Source organism: Excalfactoria chinensis, chromosome 3 (assembly GCF_039878825.1).
Source record: "Excalfactoria chinensis isolate bCotChi1 chromosome 3, bCotChi1.hap2, whole genome shotgun sequence".
Taxonomy (NCBI): Eukaryota; Metazoa; Chordata; class Aves; order Galliformes; family Phasianidae; genus Excalfactoria; species Excalfactoria chinensis.
In genome coordinates this window covers 42,825,757-42,842,420 of record NC_092827.1, presented here as the reverse complement: position 1 = coordinate 42,842,420, position 16,664 = coordinate 42,825,757, and the positions used below count along the sequence as shown (strand labels likewise).

At 38.0% G+C, this 16,664-nt stretch overlaps 1 protein-coding gene across 1 annotated transcript in view; it reads left to right on the top strand.

Moving 5' to 3' along the window:
- Nucleotides 1-14,033, top strand: part of LAMA4 (laminin subunit alpha 4) — a 44,202-nt gene extending 30,169 nt beyond the window's left edge. Inside the window, 10 exon segments of the mRNA XM_072332193.1 lie at nt 500-664; nt 1,388-1,541; nt 2,251-2,444; nt 3,940-4,129; nt 5,004-5,159; nt 5,760-5,919; nt 6,887-7,017; nt 8,127-8,220; nt 9,168-9,287; nt 11,249-14,033. Of these exon segments, the coding sequence (XP_072188294.1) occupies nt 500-664; nt 1,388-1,541; nt 2,251-2,444; nt 3,940-4,129; nt 5,004-5,159; nt 5,760-5,919; nt 6,887-7,017; nt 8,127-8,220; nt 9,168-9,287; nt 11,249-11,394 (1,510 nt within the window). The 3' untranslated portion in view covers nt 11,395-14,033.
- Nucleotides 14,034-16,664: the final 2,631 nt, after the last annotated feature.

Sequence of the window (16,664 nt, the reverse complement as noted above, 5' to 3'; positions counted from 1 at the left end):
ATTGATTTCTGAACTTGCCAAACAAAATCCATATTGAATGTTTCAGCTATACTCAGTTCCTTGTTAAGGCAGTAGTACTCTTCATGATACTTTCAGAAATGAATGTGTTAGTTGCAAACTGATATTAGGTAAAGAACATTGTATGAGGTCAAGCATCAACGTATTGTTATGAAAGAGAAGAAAAAGAGATAGGGACAAAAAGAAGCAATAGTATATGCTTAGATCTTTTATTACCCAAACATTGGCTCCATGTATTTATTAGTAATCCCTTGGTTTATGTATCTTCAGTGTGTGGGCTGTATTTTTTTGGACTTCACAACCCTTGCCTTTGGACACTATGTTGCTGTTGGGCTAATTGTACTGATGCTTATTGCACAGCTGGAAGCAGGAAGGTCTCTTCATGACTTCAAGTGCTGCTATTCTGTTAGTTTATACACTGAGAATAACATTTTCGGCTTTTCCAAAATGAGTTTACAAAGTGGATGCTTTGTCTTTGCAGATATGAGCTGAGTGTTGATGACAAGAAACAAAGCAAGAAGAATCCAGTGAAGGACAGAGCAGGGAAAAGCCCCGACAGCATCAAGAAGTTCTACTTTGGTGGCTCTCCCCTCAAAACACAACAAGCCAACTTCACTGGCTGCATAAGCAATGCATACTTCACTAGGTGTGTGGCATCCTCCCAAACACATTACCAGGCAATTGCTGCCTGACAGCTTGGGTTATAACTCCAGAGAACTGATTTATTTTGACAATAAAAATCCCTCTCTCATTTTGTGAGGCTAGACAGTATGTGTGAATAAGTTTCTCACCTTATTTTCTATGGAATCTGTTGGCACAGACTTGGTAGGCTGTGATATTGTTGAAGTGGGAATAATTTGATGTAAATCAGTTTTCAGTGTTGCACCTGCTAATGCTGTTTGTACAATGTGGAATTTGCATAGCTTTCATTTACATTTATATGATGTAGCTTTCATCTCGGCCTTTGAGACAAAATGATGCTAAGGAATCTTACAGACACTGCTGAAATTAGGAGTTTAGTCACGTGAAAATGGTGCATATTTGTTGACCTTAACCACTTTCATAAATGTTCTAATATAGAAGATTTTAAAGGGAAGTTGGTTTTGCAGATTCAGGCCCTCTGTTTTTGAAAGCAGGGGTAGAACATACAAAAGTAGTATAGGCTGACCACAATACCCAAACACTGAGAAATATAACTGTACTTTTATTCACAACCCAAGAATGAAAAAAGTCCATCAAAACATGATTTAAAATACAAATGTAAATTACCGTGATTCTTTTTATTAAAAAAATTGTATCACTGGGGGAAAAAAAAAAAAAAAAGAAAAGAAAAAAAAGCTGATTTTGTCATCTTCTCTTCAAAACATAGATTGGATCGGGAGGTTGAAGTAGAAGATTTCCAGCGGTACTCTGAGAAAGTTCAGACTTCTTTTTATGGATGCCCTGTTGAATCCCCACCAGTTGCTCTCCTCCATAAGAAAGGAAGAAACTCATCAAAAGCCAAAGGAAGCCGTAATAAAAAGGTCTGCTACAAATAGTATCGGTACAAAGTTGGTACATACTCTGTTGTGACTGTAAATTCTGTAAAACGTTATGGATCCAAAAATGTAATACTTGAGGAATACTTTGTGTGTAGGAAAGGAAAGGATTCCATTCTTTACACATTGAATCACTGCAAATGACTGCCCTGACCGGGTCAATCTGGCCTACACTCAAACCATTTTCTTTTACTGGAACTATAAAACAAAATTTTTGACATATTTTAAAATGTCCTGCAAAGAAAACCTCTTCTTGGTCTCTTCTACAGCCTAAGGGCAATATGCTTTCTTCAGCTACTTCAGTCTGGCTCACTCTACTGGGTGTAGCAAGCACACGTGTATAAATGAGAAAAAAATCCCTCTTCCAGCATGCAGCACTTTTGGTCCAAGCATGTTCTTTTATACTCATACAGTCGCTTATATCGTCAGAAGCACAGAGGAGGAGTCTATAAGGAGAACTGTAAAAGAATGGATTATAGTTATATACGGCTTTATCCCTTCTGCTCTAAATTAGCATCTATAGTAGATCTCTGTAAGGAAAATCTGACTTGGAACCATTCCTTGTATTTCTGTAAGAAAATGAACAAACAAACAAACAAACAAAAAAAATATTATTAACTTATATGTAAGTAATCTTCTTTTTTAACGTCCAGCCTCAGTTAAATTTCAGGTTAATGGTTCTCTTTCTGTGAAGGTGGGTAGAGACAAGGACAAGGCCTCACAGCCTTCAACTGGCCTCAAGAAACTGTATCAAGAAGTGAATATGCAAAGAGACCCTCAGTGCCACTTGCCTATGAATCCCAAGGCAACTGAACATGCATACCAGTTTGGAGGTACAGCAAACAGTCGGCAAGAATTTGATCACATACCAAAGGACTTCAGTGAAAGGTAATGGGACTTCAGAAATAAAGATTATACATACTGAGGAGGCAAGAGATGTATATGAAAAAAATAAATAAATAAATAAAGGGGTGTATTTTTGCTGTTACTGTGTTTTGGGTTTTTTTATTTTATCTTAGGCAAATTTTTGCAATGCTCTTTTAGTTACATTCATTTTGTAGAGCCTTCATCTGTATCGTATATTTTTTTATAAAGTTTCTTTGTCCATTTGCATGAAGACTTAAAGGATGTTAGTCATGTACAAGCAGTGCATCATCAGTCTCTTTGTGTGAGAAGTAATGGCATTAGATTAGAGCTGGAAAACATGATCGTTCACCAAGAAATGAAGCATAGTTATGTGTTAAGTGGATGTTAGCAGCTGTTTAGTGCTCGGGAATCTACACCATGCGATAGGACTTAAAGCAATGAAAACCATGTCCATGTTCAAGCCATAGCAGAAATACAAATAATGTGTAATGAGTCCAAATATAGTTGATATTTAACTCCCAGGCTCCCACAGAGTATGCCATATGGTATGTTTTGACCAGCACAGGATTTTGGTTTAATACTTTCCATGAAAGACAATAAATTCAACAACGCAGTGCTTCCATACCAGACCACTAATTCAGAAAAGAAGAGTGCTGTTTTCTGACTTAGATAACAAAAAACATTAGGTTTTAATTCAGTGTTTCATTTAAGGCAGTCCTGATGGTGCCCATGTGAGACAGAACAAGGAAAACCCAAACTCTAACATTTCTACTCATCCTTACAAGACATATTCCTGTTACAACTGTTATTACAGACTTTTTATTGTAATGCACATTTAAAAAAACCAATGGCTCGTGATGTTTTACAACAGCTGATATTGGCAAGGCCTTTAGCATGCATAGAATGTACACACATGCAATGACAAATGGATAGGCCCTTCAGAAAATGCAAGGAATGGCAGCTAAGCTAGTCATCTAACATGAGAAGCAGAACTAATCCGTTCTGTCACTGCACTACACTAATACAGGTTTGCCTTTTTTTAGACCTAAATAATAGACCTAATACTAATCATTGAAGTAATCTTCGCTGCTCACTATGTTGAACTGAGTCAGCGTAACTTGCCATATTGCCTTAGATGTTGTGAGGACCGACAAGGATGAAGAAATTTAGAGGCAAGTGTAGTGTAACATTAAATGTTCATGAACAGAGCCACCATTGGGAAAATGTTAAAGTCCTCCAACACTGCTGTGAACAAAAATGTTTATACTGTCATTTTCTAGTGGTCTGTATCAATTTTATTCACTCAGTAAATTTTGATGTTTGAAAATCTGCCTTGCAAAGAAGATTCTTCTCCAGCTTCTACCTTGAAACTACCAAAAGGTTTATCAGAAACATCGCTTCCATAAAGGAGATGCATATTTTATACGAGACGAAAATTTCAGTCATCTTCTGCCTGCAGTTTGATTTCAGTCAGTAAAATCTGTTTTAATACTAAAACTGTATTTTTGTTTTCTAGAGCTCAGTTCTCTATCAGTCTGAAGACTCACTCATCTCATGGAATGATTTTCTACGTCTCAGACCAAAAGGAGACCAATTTCATGACCCTTTTTGTTGCTCATGGACGACTCGTTTTCATGTTTAATGCTGGTCATCAGAAGATAAGGATTAAGAGCCAAGAGAAATACAATGATGGCCTTTGGCACAATGTAAGTAAAAGAAAGTAATCAATATGATGATACATGCTATAATGCTTCAGTAAAGACACGGCTGATCTGATAACTCATTCACATTTCAGAACCACACCTATATGTTGAGAAACTTCTGCCAGTACTTTTTAAACTTTCACAATGTATTTTATCAATTCTTTAACTAGGGATAGGAAAGTGAATCAGCTATAAAAATGCAGGAACTCCCAGAACTATCACATGAATAGAAATAAGAGAAGTGTGCAGAAATGCAGAATAGTTGGGGTAGGGTTGGGGGGAGGAAGTCAGCTAGGAAAGGAAGACTAGGATAATTTTGTGCAGCAAATTTTTTTGAAGCGACTAGGGCAGGAACATCTTAGGCACCCTTTGTAGTCAATGAAAATAAAAAGACAATTTTAGGGGCAAGGTGAATTTCCTTCTGTACATAACTGTTTCTCCCCACTGACTACAGAGGGAGTCTACAGTCAGTAAGCTCCTAACTTGGGTGCTTAGGTCTTTAAAGCTGGTTGAATGAATCCAGACCATAAAACTGGAAACAGCCATGAAAATACTAATAGTGATAGTACTGTAGCAACAAATCATACGTGCAAATATAAGATGAGCAGATCTCAGTAGATCCTGTGACACCTCATACACCAGAATGGCAAGAATGCAGTTTTACAATCTAACCATTATATGAATGTTAAGAGAGAAGGTTGTCCAGCAAAGAATATTGGCAGTTAATAAAACTGGAGTATGAATCACAAGCTTCTCTTCTTAACTTCTTACTTTCTTCCACTGTACCAGAATGTTCCCTCAACATATCAAAGTAATCTATGTTCCCTCAACATATCAAAGTAATCTTCCTGTTTTTTGTTTTTTTCTCCCTTTCTAGGTGATATTTATTAGAGGCAAAAATATTGGTCGCTTGATAATTGATGGTCTCCGAGTACTAGAAGAACCTTTCAGTGGTAATGCTAATACCTGGCAAGTCACTGAACCACTGTATATTGGGGGTGTAGCTCCAGGAAAAGCTGTGAAAAATATCCAGGTAAATCAGTCAGCTATTACATCACCCATACATTTATGTACAGCTAGAGCAAAAGCTGCCAATAGGAATGAGTTCAAAGAAAATTATGCTCCCAGTCCTCAGCATGTTGAGGAGCTCACAGCTCAGTTCACATGATAGCCAAGCTCCACAGGGCTGACCTAGCAATAGCTGGGCTAGATTTCAGTAGACTTGCAGCAGCACATGGAAAACTGGTGGTCTCTGAGGAAGAGAGAAGTCTTAGCAACATCCAAGCTTAGATGAGTGAGGTAAAATTAGTTGAGAGCAATTTCACCCTGAGATCTGAGATATAAGTTTTAGTGTTGTCTCAGTATCTCTGAGACAGTATCTAGAAATCAGTATTCTGCTCTATATCTTTGACATTAAAGTATATAGAAAGGAGTGTTAAAGGAAAAAATCAGCATCATCAAAGACTCCTTCGAGGTAATCTTTGATGATATGTGCCCAACAAGATAGCTACATTCTTCAGGAAAAACTGACCGCTGTCTTGCGTTGAGGTTATGTGGTATGTACAATACTTGCTTTGCTCTACTTGCACATTGTTTCCAGTGGTTCTACCAATCACGCTCTTTCTTTCCCCAGATTAATTCAGTCTACAGTTTTAGTGGCTGCCTCAGCAATTTGCAGCTCAATGGAAGATCAATTACTTCAGCTTCACAAACGTTTAGTGTAACACCTTGCTTTGAAGGCCCATCAGAAGCCGGAACATACTTTTCATCAGAAGGAGGATATGTCGTTCTTGGTAATACACTGCTGAAATATATTCAGTGATGAAACCACAGTTTTCACTGTATTTCAGAACAGTATATTTCGATAAAGAATGTGATAATTTCCAAGGCTACAAACTACAATGATTATTAGATACAGATCATTATTGTGGTAGGCAACTGATGCTGACAGGTAAGAATGTCTCCATGAAAATTAACAAGTTGCTACATGAATATATCTATATGGGTGTATGAATGCATATATTTAAAATAATTAGAATAATTTCACAAGGGAACGGATTCTAATATGGTAACGTTTATTATTGACGTAGAAGTCAATTTGGCTAAGACCAAGAACACCAACATTCGTTATTTTTTACTTAACAAAATAACACATCATTCAAAAATTCTAAAAAAAAGACTTTCTGTACATTCTGATAATGAACAGTGTGACAGACGCAACCTTTCTGTCATTGAGGCCACCTATGTTCCAGGAAATGTTCTAAGTAGGCTTTTGTTTGGGTCACATTTTGCAACCCCAAGAAGAATGACGTGGTGTTTCCAATTTGCTCCCTGTCCTGCCAGCAAATTGAAAAAGGGATTTTCTGCTATTGAATCATCAAAGCTCAAGTGAACTCCCACTTACTGTATAAAGCCTGCTGAATGTCTAGCAAATTGCACAATAAGAAACTGCCAAAAACCCACATAGAACCTATTTTCTAACAAAATATCTTTTTTTTTTCTTTTTTCTTTTTTTCTTTTTTTTTTTTTTTGAACAATGAAAAACTCAAGCAAACTATTGTTAGTACTTCATACAAAATCAAACAAAAGTGTAAATGGGTTGTTGATGGCAAACCATGCTATCTCTTCCATTATGTGTATTGGACAGGTTCTAATACTTCTGAAGACAGAATAAATTGGTTCTACCCTGGGACTCTGAGTAAATGTGCAGGCTCACCATTAACTCGGTACGAAAATAATGTTATTCTTTCTCCCTCACAGATGAATCCTTCAGTCTAGGTCTGAAATTTGAAGTTGTTTTTGAAATACGTCCCAGAAGTAGCTCAGGAATTTTACTGCACGGCCACAGTGTGAATGGAGAGTACCTGAATATGCACATGAGAAATGGACAGGTATAATGGTCATATTTCCTCCACTTCTTTGACTGATTCCTCTACTACCCTTGTTGGGCTCTGCTATAGGCAGCTTTTGTTTTACAGTTTTGCCATTACTTGATTCTTATTTTCTCTCCTAGACAAGTTAACTGCTCAGATTAGGCAACCCAGATACTTCTTTTAACATACAAAAAAATAACACTGAAGACAAAGTCAGATCACTTTACTGATGCCAAGAATAAATCTTTGATTACCAGAGCACTGATGCTTTGGTACTCTTTTTTCATCCACGTATTAAAAATGATTTTTATTTCTTGTATGTTAGAAGAGATGTCTCTGGGCAGTGTGGATATTCAATAACCATTGCAGTGCAGTATCTGACTGTCTCAGCATCTAACTGCCAGCCAGAGAGAAGGATATATAAGTGAGGCTGGTTTGGGTTGAAAGGAACCTTAAAGTTTATCTAGTTCCAACCCTGAGTGGCTAGGCTCAGTGTATGATGTATCCAACAGCCACCATGGGAATCTTGTGCCCTGCAAAAGGGATGCAGTGCTGCTCTGATACTACAGTTGTGTTTCCATGCAGGAAGGTATTCATCCAAATGATTAAAGCAGAGGTACACAATTCAAAATTAGGTACACTTTCTAGTTCTGCCAGAGGTTTCCTGGTAAAATTGAACAATTAACCTAAAAGTCATTCTTAAAGCCCCCTATCTGTTTGTTTCTCAGATCTTGTCTGCTTATACTTAGGTTTTTCATGACTGTTTTTCTTATTAAGTGGCTATCAAGATGCCAAAACATCATCCGATGCCTCTAAACACTAATTTAACGCACAGGAAATTATAGAGTAGCAGTACTAGAAAAACTGAGTAAAATTAGCTGTTATTTTTGAATCTTTTTTTGAACTCTACTCTGAGCTCAAATCAGAAACGTTTAGAACTACAGAATCTCTAAAAAAAAAAAAAAAAATTGTGAATTTGATATTTTATTCTAAATAATTGCATTATTTAAAATATTTTTTTTCACTTACATACTATCCATGTTCTGAGTGGGGAATAATGCGTTACCACAAAAGAAGACGAAGAACAGAAGGGGTTTTACAGCAACAAGTACATTGTTTTCTTCCAGGTTACTGTGAAGCTGAATAATGGAATCAGGGATTTTTCAACTTCAGTGACACTGAAACAGAGTCTCTGTGATGGCAGGTGGCATCGAATTGCAGGTCAGTAAAGCAAGATCATACCTTGAAGAAAGGTAACAGTGCCAAAATCTCCCTCCCTAGCTATCTATCTCCATGGGCCAGTGCACTGGAAATATGTTCAGGTCTTCCCTTTCTCTTTGTCAAGGTGCAGTTTGCGTGAAAGTGGCAGTCCTTTTCCTCACTCAGATATGGGAACTGTAGTGTCCTGGGAGGACAAGACCAAGTTCCTACCAAATACAAAGAAAGATGAATGCTTGTTGCTCAGGAAACAACACGGAAATCTCATAGAATTGCTGGCAACCTTTTCCAAGATGTAAACCTGATGATATTCTTCTTTTCCCATTTTTCCCAATTAGAAGTTAAATACAGTGGTAGGAGCTAGTATTGAGCATGAGCATGCTGCCCTTAAGAGGTCAGCAGGACAGATCTGAGGAACCCCTGCCTCACACACAGAGAGAGAGGTTTACAGTCAGGATTTTACCCCTGTGTCAGATAGGAATCCTTCATTCCTGGGTTTGAAAGTCAAAAAAGTACATCTAAACCTCAGGTACTTTAGACTCCCTTACTTTTCTGTCTGAATGCTGACTTGGGATGCCTCCCCGTGTTGCATTCTCAGAAGATACCTGAGAAAAACTCGCTGCATTCAAATAGGTACCCTACTGGGAATGATTTGGCAACCAGTTTTATTCAGCAGCCCACCAATGCATGTGCATGCCCTACAGTCTAGACATAGGCACCAGCAATCAAGAACCTCACTCAGAAATACCCTTGCTTCCACTCTCTTATCTTGCTTTGACCCTGTTCTGTGCCAGGATCTGCCCACACGCTAGCACTGACAGTAACCATAGCTCATAGCCAAGCAAAGACTAAATCAGAACGCTTAGATCAAACAGATACACCTCTCTGTCATAAAGACTTCAAATGCTACTTTTGAGAATCTTTTTGATATCTGTTCCTTCTCCTTTCAGTTATCAGAGATGCTAACGTGGTGCAGCTGGATGTAGACTCAGAAGTCAACCATGTAGTAGGGCCACTAAACCCAAAGGCAACTGACCACAGGGAGCCAGTGTTTATTGGAGGTGTACCAGGTGAGTGTTCGGCAGCTTTGTTCTCAAATTTCAACGGTTTCTACAGGAAGCATAGAAACTGTAGAGGAAATTTTCATCAGGGGGTGCAGTAAAAAGACACTGGGCAACAGTTTTAAACTAAAAAAAAAAAAAAGGTAGATTTATATTAGACACAAGGAAGAAATTCTTTACAGGTAGCCCAGAGAAGCTGTGGATGTCTCATCCCTGGATGTGTTCAAAGCTGGGCAGGATGGGGCTTCATGCAACCAGGTTTAGTGCAGGGGGTTTGAACAAAATAGTCACAGAATTGTATCACAGAATTGTAGGGGTTGGAAGGGACCTCTAGAGATCATCGAGTCCAACCTCTAGTCCCTAAGGTCCCTTCCAACCAAACCATCCTATAATTTTAAGGTTAATTTTAAGTTCAAGAAAGAACAAAACATCCCCATGTGAACAACCTGGTAAAATTCAAAGGCTCAAAAGCTAATCAGAAACATTGTACCTCACATTCTCAAAAGAAAAAATGTCTTCATTTAATGTAATACATTCATTGTTTCTGGAGAGTTGGGTATGGACTCAGTTCTCTAGTCTGCTAACCAGAAAAAAAAACAAGAATCTTCTTATATATTTTCCTTTCCAGTAAGGGTTTACTTTTTTTTTAAAGACGTTATTTATTTACTCTTTCATTTATGAAACTGGAAATTGACTGTAACTGCAGTCTCATGGATTTTTTGCTGGTAGGATGCTTTCCTCTGCTTCAAGTAATAGCACTGTTGAATACAATAAAAAACATGAAGATTCTTATTCTCACTAGCGCAGTCCTATTGCACAGATGTCTGCTAACATGAATTTGTGGCTCACAAACCATCTGTGTAGCATGGGCCAAGATTACTACATTTACTTCCCTTATTCAACAGACAGAGCTACTCTGTTGGGGTTCTTATGCAAACTGTAATCAACACTACGTGATCCAATTTTTAAACCATCTCCTGTACATCTCTCATTGAAAACTTGCAGCATTATTTTTCTGTGCCTTGCATGTCAATCAGAAACATCCCTAACTACACAATTTATTATATTGCTTATCTTGGACTAGTGTCTTCAGTGCATGATATTCAAATCCATCCAACACTACCAGGAGGAAAAATTAGCCTAAAGGGAATCATAAAATCTATGCACACATGCCTGTTCACTCTTTAAATCCAAATTGGAGTTTTATTAGGACAGAATTCTTCCCAGAGAGGTAATATAAAGTGGTAATTGCAAACGGTGTTCTGCCTCATCATAGAGCTTTCTCCTTCTACATAAATTACAGAATACTAAAGCGACACCACACATTGGCTCTATAATGTTATTATCATTCTGGCATAGAAGATCCTTATAACAAACTTCACAACAACAACAAAAGATACAGTAATAACTAATAACCTGTAAATATTGTAAACTAAAGGCAGCCTAACAAATCAGACACGGATGACAGCACATGTAACATTAGAAAGAATTGCAAACACATTTATTGCCTGAGATTCATCTACTCTGTTATTTAAATAAAATGAAGCTTTAAAAAAAAAAAAAAAAAAAAAAAAAAAAAAGCAAGATTGAGCCTCCATTGATATAATATTATTAATATTTTTACATAAAAGTAGATAAATCTTCATGTTTACTCCAGTGTGTTACTAGTCTGCAGGCACCAACCTTCTTTCATCCGTGCAAGCTGTTCAGTGGAACAAAACTATTTTTCATATATTCTGACTCTTCCAAAAGCTGGCTACTCTACTCCAGCAACTAATGAATTTTTCCACACTATTTGGTTTTATGGGTGGTTGGATCATGTATAGTATCAATTATGCCACAGGCTTTGGAACAGAGCACTGAGCTGCAATTAAGAAGACATAGGCTCCACTACAGATTGTACCACCAACCTGATTATTTTAGTTTTCACAAACTCTAACTTCTTTTTCCTTACAATTTGTTTCTTCCAGAGTCTCTGCTAACATCCAGCCTGACTACACGCAACTCCTTCATTGGCTGCATTCGTAATTTCATGATTGATGAAAAAACAGTGAGTTTTAGTAAAGCAGCCTTGGTCAGTGGTGCTGTAAGCATCAATTCATGTCCTGCAGCCTAATAGCGCACTGCATCAATCCTGTGAAGTGTCTTAGACCACAAGAAGGAATTACAGAAACCATGTTCTATTCATCGCCAATGCTGAGAAAAAAAATGAAAACATCAAGGATCCATTTACAAAACTCACTTCTAATATTTCTGTGCAAAACAAAAATCACTGAGGAATAAAGAGCTGTTGCTTCTGCAGTTCTCTTATTATGCCACAAGAGTGAGCTTTACCATTTCTTATAGTATATGTGCAGCCAATCTGCTACATGAAAATGTGGAATTTAGAAAGAAATGAAAACTATATTAAATATGTTTCTTCCAAAATAAAATCCTGTACATCATTTTGTTCCATATCTTGGGTCCCAATTTGTTTCCCAGAAAGAGATCCGCTACTGCATATTAAAGAATAAAGCCAATTAATAGACTATAAAGCCAATTAATAGACTTATGTTGCCAATAGCTGTGTTCAAGGATTTATTTCATCATTTTCTATTCAACTCATTTAAATATTCCTCAGTTAGACTGGTAGCAGAGAGTAGACTTAATTATGTAAGCTAATAAGCAGTGAAAGATTAGAATGTTTTTATCCCAATTTTGGATTTTTGGAGGTGTTCTAGTGACTGTGAAGAAAGGATGTGTATTATTTAGAACAGTTACTTTATATAAACTCACAACCTACTAAGTAGATAAATTAGAATTATATTTGACTTATGGAGGAAGGGAGAGGAGAGAGAAAATTCCCAATTTCGAGCTTTTTCTCTATAGTGTTAAATATACTTACTCATTTATTTGCACTAGCATAACATAAGTAAGCACAGAGTGTAGAAAGGAGAATCATAGTCACAGTTTCAGACAAATCCGTATCTCTCATGAATTGTCACTTCCTTGCGAAACTACTGCAAGACTCCAGTTTACAGAAGCAATCTTCAAACTAGACAAGACATTCCTGCAGAATGTATCCTGAAAGACAGACTGCTGAGGAGGAACTGGGAGTGAAAGATGCAAACAGAAGGAAAAGGGACGCAAAGGGCTGCAGATGTGAGCTATGTAAGCCTGTGTCTTTATAGGAGGTGAATGGAAGTTAAACTGTAGGCTTTTGCAGTATGCTTTAACATCAAGCGCGCATAAATCACCTGCAAAACTTGGTCTCTTCTGTGATAAGCTATAAGGTATCAAAGACATTTCAATATATTTTCTTTGAAGAATGAACTACTGTTGACATGAAGTTTTATTGGGCAAGTTATGGATGGAACCAACTCAAATATGGCCAGCTGCAGAGCAGGAAAAGTACTAATTGCAAGAATAAATGCACCACCACCCAGACTAAAAATTAATAGGAGCTCATCTGGAAAACACAGAAGAGACAATTGTCTCCAAAAATCTTGAAGTGATGGACAGTTGGAGGAACCACTCCAAGAAGATACCACTCAGTACCTTCCTCACTTGCAGTAGGAAAAGGATTTTGACATACTGAAGTGGTCTTGGCTCACTGTGTGTGAAGAGCAGCAAGCTCTGGATACACTAGCATATGGACTCCTTGGCAGGTGGGATGGCATCACTGCCTCTCCGCTTGTCCCTAGAGCCCACTGTTATCAGACAATTACAGTGATGAATGAACAAGGGAAGCCAGCATGACTCCAACAACCACAGCCTTTCCTTCCACCAGCCTTGTCACTTTGCACATGCTTTCAGCCCCATATGTTCTCCTGGACAAATCTCCCATTCCACTCCCTGCAACTATAAGCCAAAACACTCCTGAGGACAAATGGCTTCTATTCTGGGAATGATGCTGAGCCCTCTCTCTTTATCATTCCACAGCCCACTGTTCATCATTCGGAAGGAAGCAATGAGTCCCCCTCTTTACCAAACATGTGGGATTCCCAAATCCAGCTGCCTTCAAGTGTATTTTTCTCAGATATCAAACATAATATGGCTACTCAACAATTTCCTGCTCCCAGCCACTACCTAGAATGCAAGTAGAAAACTTTCAGGACTTCCAGACTGAGATCTTACTTTTGGAGTTGGAGTGAAGTTCTCAGATCGGTGAGCTGGTCTCCCAGTTGGTACCAGAGGCTGTACAGTGTCAGGTCAGGGCAGTGCAACTGGCACCAGGAGTAAAAAGGGAATCAGAAGTCTCTCTCTATTCATTGGCAGACAGTTGACAGATTGCCCTCATCTATCTCAAGATGCCACAGCTCCAGCTAAACTTCCTCTGGCCCTGGTCTCCAGGATGCTATTGCTGGAGAGAAAAGCAGAGCAGATTGTCAGTTTAGATAGATTTTTTACAAGGATTACTGAAATTCTTTTCAAGGTTGTCTGCAGCTGCTAAGCAGAGATAGCCAAGAATAGCATATGCTGCCCCCTAAAAGCATCACAGCTTACTGAGCACTGGTACTAACTGGAGCATTATATGTTAACTGATACACGTACTCTGAAAAAAAAACCTGTCCATCTTAGATCTACATCAACCTGAAGCTTTTTTCTCATATCCCCAAGCTGTGGGAATAAACAGTATTTCTCTCAAGACATACGTGCTGCAATTAGATTTGGTTTTGTTCAGTAGTTTTATATATTGAAAACAACAAACAAGCAAACAAGCAAACAAGCAAAGATTTTTCTGATTAATCAGTCCTTTGCACACTTTATATATGGAAAACAAAAAATACAGTAAAATAGTAAATGAATAAAAAACACAATAAAATTCATAAATACTACAGGTCTGTTTATTTCTTTTTAATGCATCCCCAGCTAATCAAGAACAACAGTGGCGAGTTTTCAGTCTAGGCCTCAGAGATGCAGGTTTTTTTCCTTTGCAGAAAGAAAAGATACTATAAACTGAAATATTCTTGCATAGGCAGGAGGGAGTAGAGAATAAATTGAGTTCCTCTGCTCCCAGCACCCACATGGACCTTGAAATTGCCATTCCACATGCACCAAAAAAGCTCTCTGTCTGATGAACCACATCACATAGACCTCTGCATTCATTTCGAAGCTCATGGTGAGGGAAACTGCCTAAGCAGAAATCGGCCCAGAATTCAAACTGTCTTATGTATCTATCTGAAAATTCATACTTCACCTTCAAAGATCTGAGAAACGGCCCCGAGTTCCCAGGTGCATTGTTAGATTATTCATTTGCATTTTCAATATGAACGTAACTAACTCAATTCTGCAGAAGGGCTATTAAAAGAAAGAAAGAAAGAAAGAAAGAAAGAAAGAAAGAAAGAAAGAAAGAAAGAAAGAAAGAAAGAAAGAAAGAAAGAAAGAAAGAAAGAAAGAAAGAAAGAAAGAAAGAAAGAAAGAAAGAAAGAAAGAAAGAAAGAAAGAAAGAAAGAAAGAAAGAAAGAAAGAAAGAAAGAAAGAAAGAAAGAAAGAAAGAAAGAAAGAAAGAAAGAAAGAAAGAAAGAAAGAAAGAAAGAAAGAAAGAAAGAAAGAAAGAAAGAAAGAAAGAAAGAAAGAAAGAAAGAAAGAAAGAAAGAAAGAAAGAAAGAAAGAAAGAAAGAAAGAAAGAAAGAAAGAAAGAAAGAAAGAAAGAAAGAAAGAAAAAGAAAAAAAGACCTTAAGGAGATTATACTTTGCCACCTTCAAGTTGTTAATAACAGTGTTACTGTAAAGTGCAATATTCTGAAATTGGATATTTGCATGGCTATGTTGGAAAGAATCGAACTTCAAGTTGAACTACTCAACTGATTCCAAACAGAGTATTTAATGAGGATCTCTGACTCCCTATTCCTTATTTCTGGAAATCTCTAGAAATCTCCCACAGACAAAAGTTCCTACCAACCTTTCTCTACCCTCGGGGATCAAGAGTATAGACAATAGCCTAGAAAGGAATATGAAAGATGAAGGTCTGACAGCAAACCTTCAAATGCCAACAATACCAATTATATATACACATGTGTGTGAATTATGTCCTGATAAAGTTCTGAGAGTAACTTTAGCTCAAATTCCAGTATGTTCTTCCTACAGCAGCATGTGACCCACACAGTGAAACGTCTGTTGTTAAGATGCTGAAAGCATAGCATATATATTTAAGTTATGAAACACATTTGGGATTTAAGGATTATGTGCTGATTCACAGCCATCCATGCAAACTCATTTCCTCTCAGTAACGCTGTCTGTTACTCCTACATTTTGACTCATGTTCCAAAGCTGTGGTATACAATGGGTGTATAGCAACAATATTTACTGAGAAAAAAATAAAGGGTAAGAAACACAAAGCAGCATAAGACAGGTGATTAATTCCCATAGACAAAAAGTCTCTCAGGGGACACGACCAGACTCATCCATTTGCACTATCTTAACCAGAAGCTTCGTCTGCAAAAAAGTCAGTGTGTGGCTATTTCTTTTACGCAGATGAACTGCCTTTTCCATTGAACCTCTAAGTGCATGCACCAAGCCAAACTGGTAATTATACAATTACTGGTAATTGTAATTACTTTCTGCTTTTGGAGACTAAGAATTATTCCCTTACCAATATGAATCTGGTATTCTGATTCTTCTTTCTTGATTCAGAACATTCCCAGCTGGGGGAGAACAAACACTTTATGTTTTCCATCACAGACTTAACAGTACACTGGAAGCCAAAGCATGGATCTCCCTAGTGCAGCCTCACATTCATGTTTGACAGGGGGCTTCTAATTGATCTCTGATGGATCCTAGATGACATCCATGAGTCAGCATCATGGCTTCTCCAAAGTAAATAAAGGTTTAGGATATACTAAAGTGTCCTGGTTTTATCAGTATTACGTATCGTGAAAACTAAGGCATAAAGTTTTCTAGTAAGAATTTCAACAAATTTTCCTCGCACACCAGAACAAGCTCATTTGGACAAAGCCCATTTTGTTACATTTTGTGTAGTCCTACCAGCTAATGAACCACACTGCAAGGAACTGCTTCAGCTCTCCCACAGTAAGCCTGGGCACCATCTCAGGCCTCGGAGAGCCCTCTGCAAGCAACTGGTTTGCACAGAATGCGCTCCTCATGCCATTTTGCAGCAGTGATGCTGCAGTCTGCAGAACTGTGACAGGAAATTGCTGCGCTTCTTGCCTCTCACAGAGCCCTGAAGTTGCTGTGTTCAACACAGAAACCTCCTTCTAATGGTAACGTGGGCGATTATTTGCTTGAGAATCACGAAAATGAATGTGAAGATAAGCCTAATTTGTCCTATGTTCTGAAAAAAGCACCATCCCACGCCAAAATCCGGCTGCCCAGAAAGGCTGACAGAGAATACAGCAACGCCGGGGCGGTGCTTAAGGCGTGCAGCCACCAGGGCCCGCCCGCCGT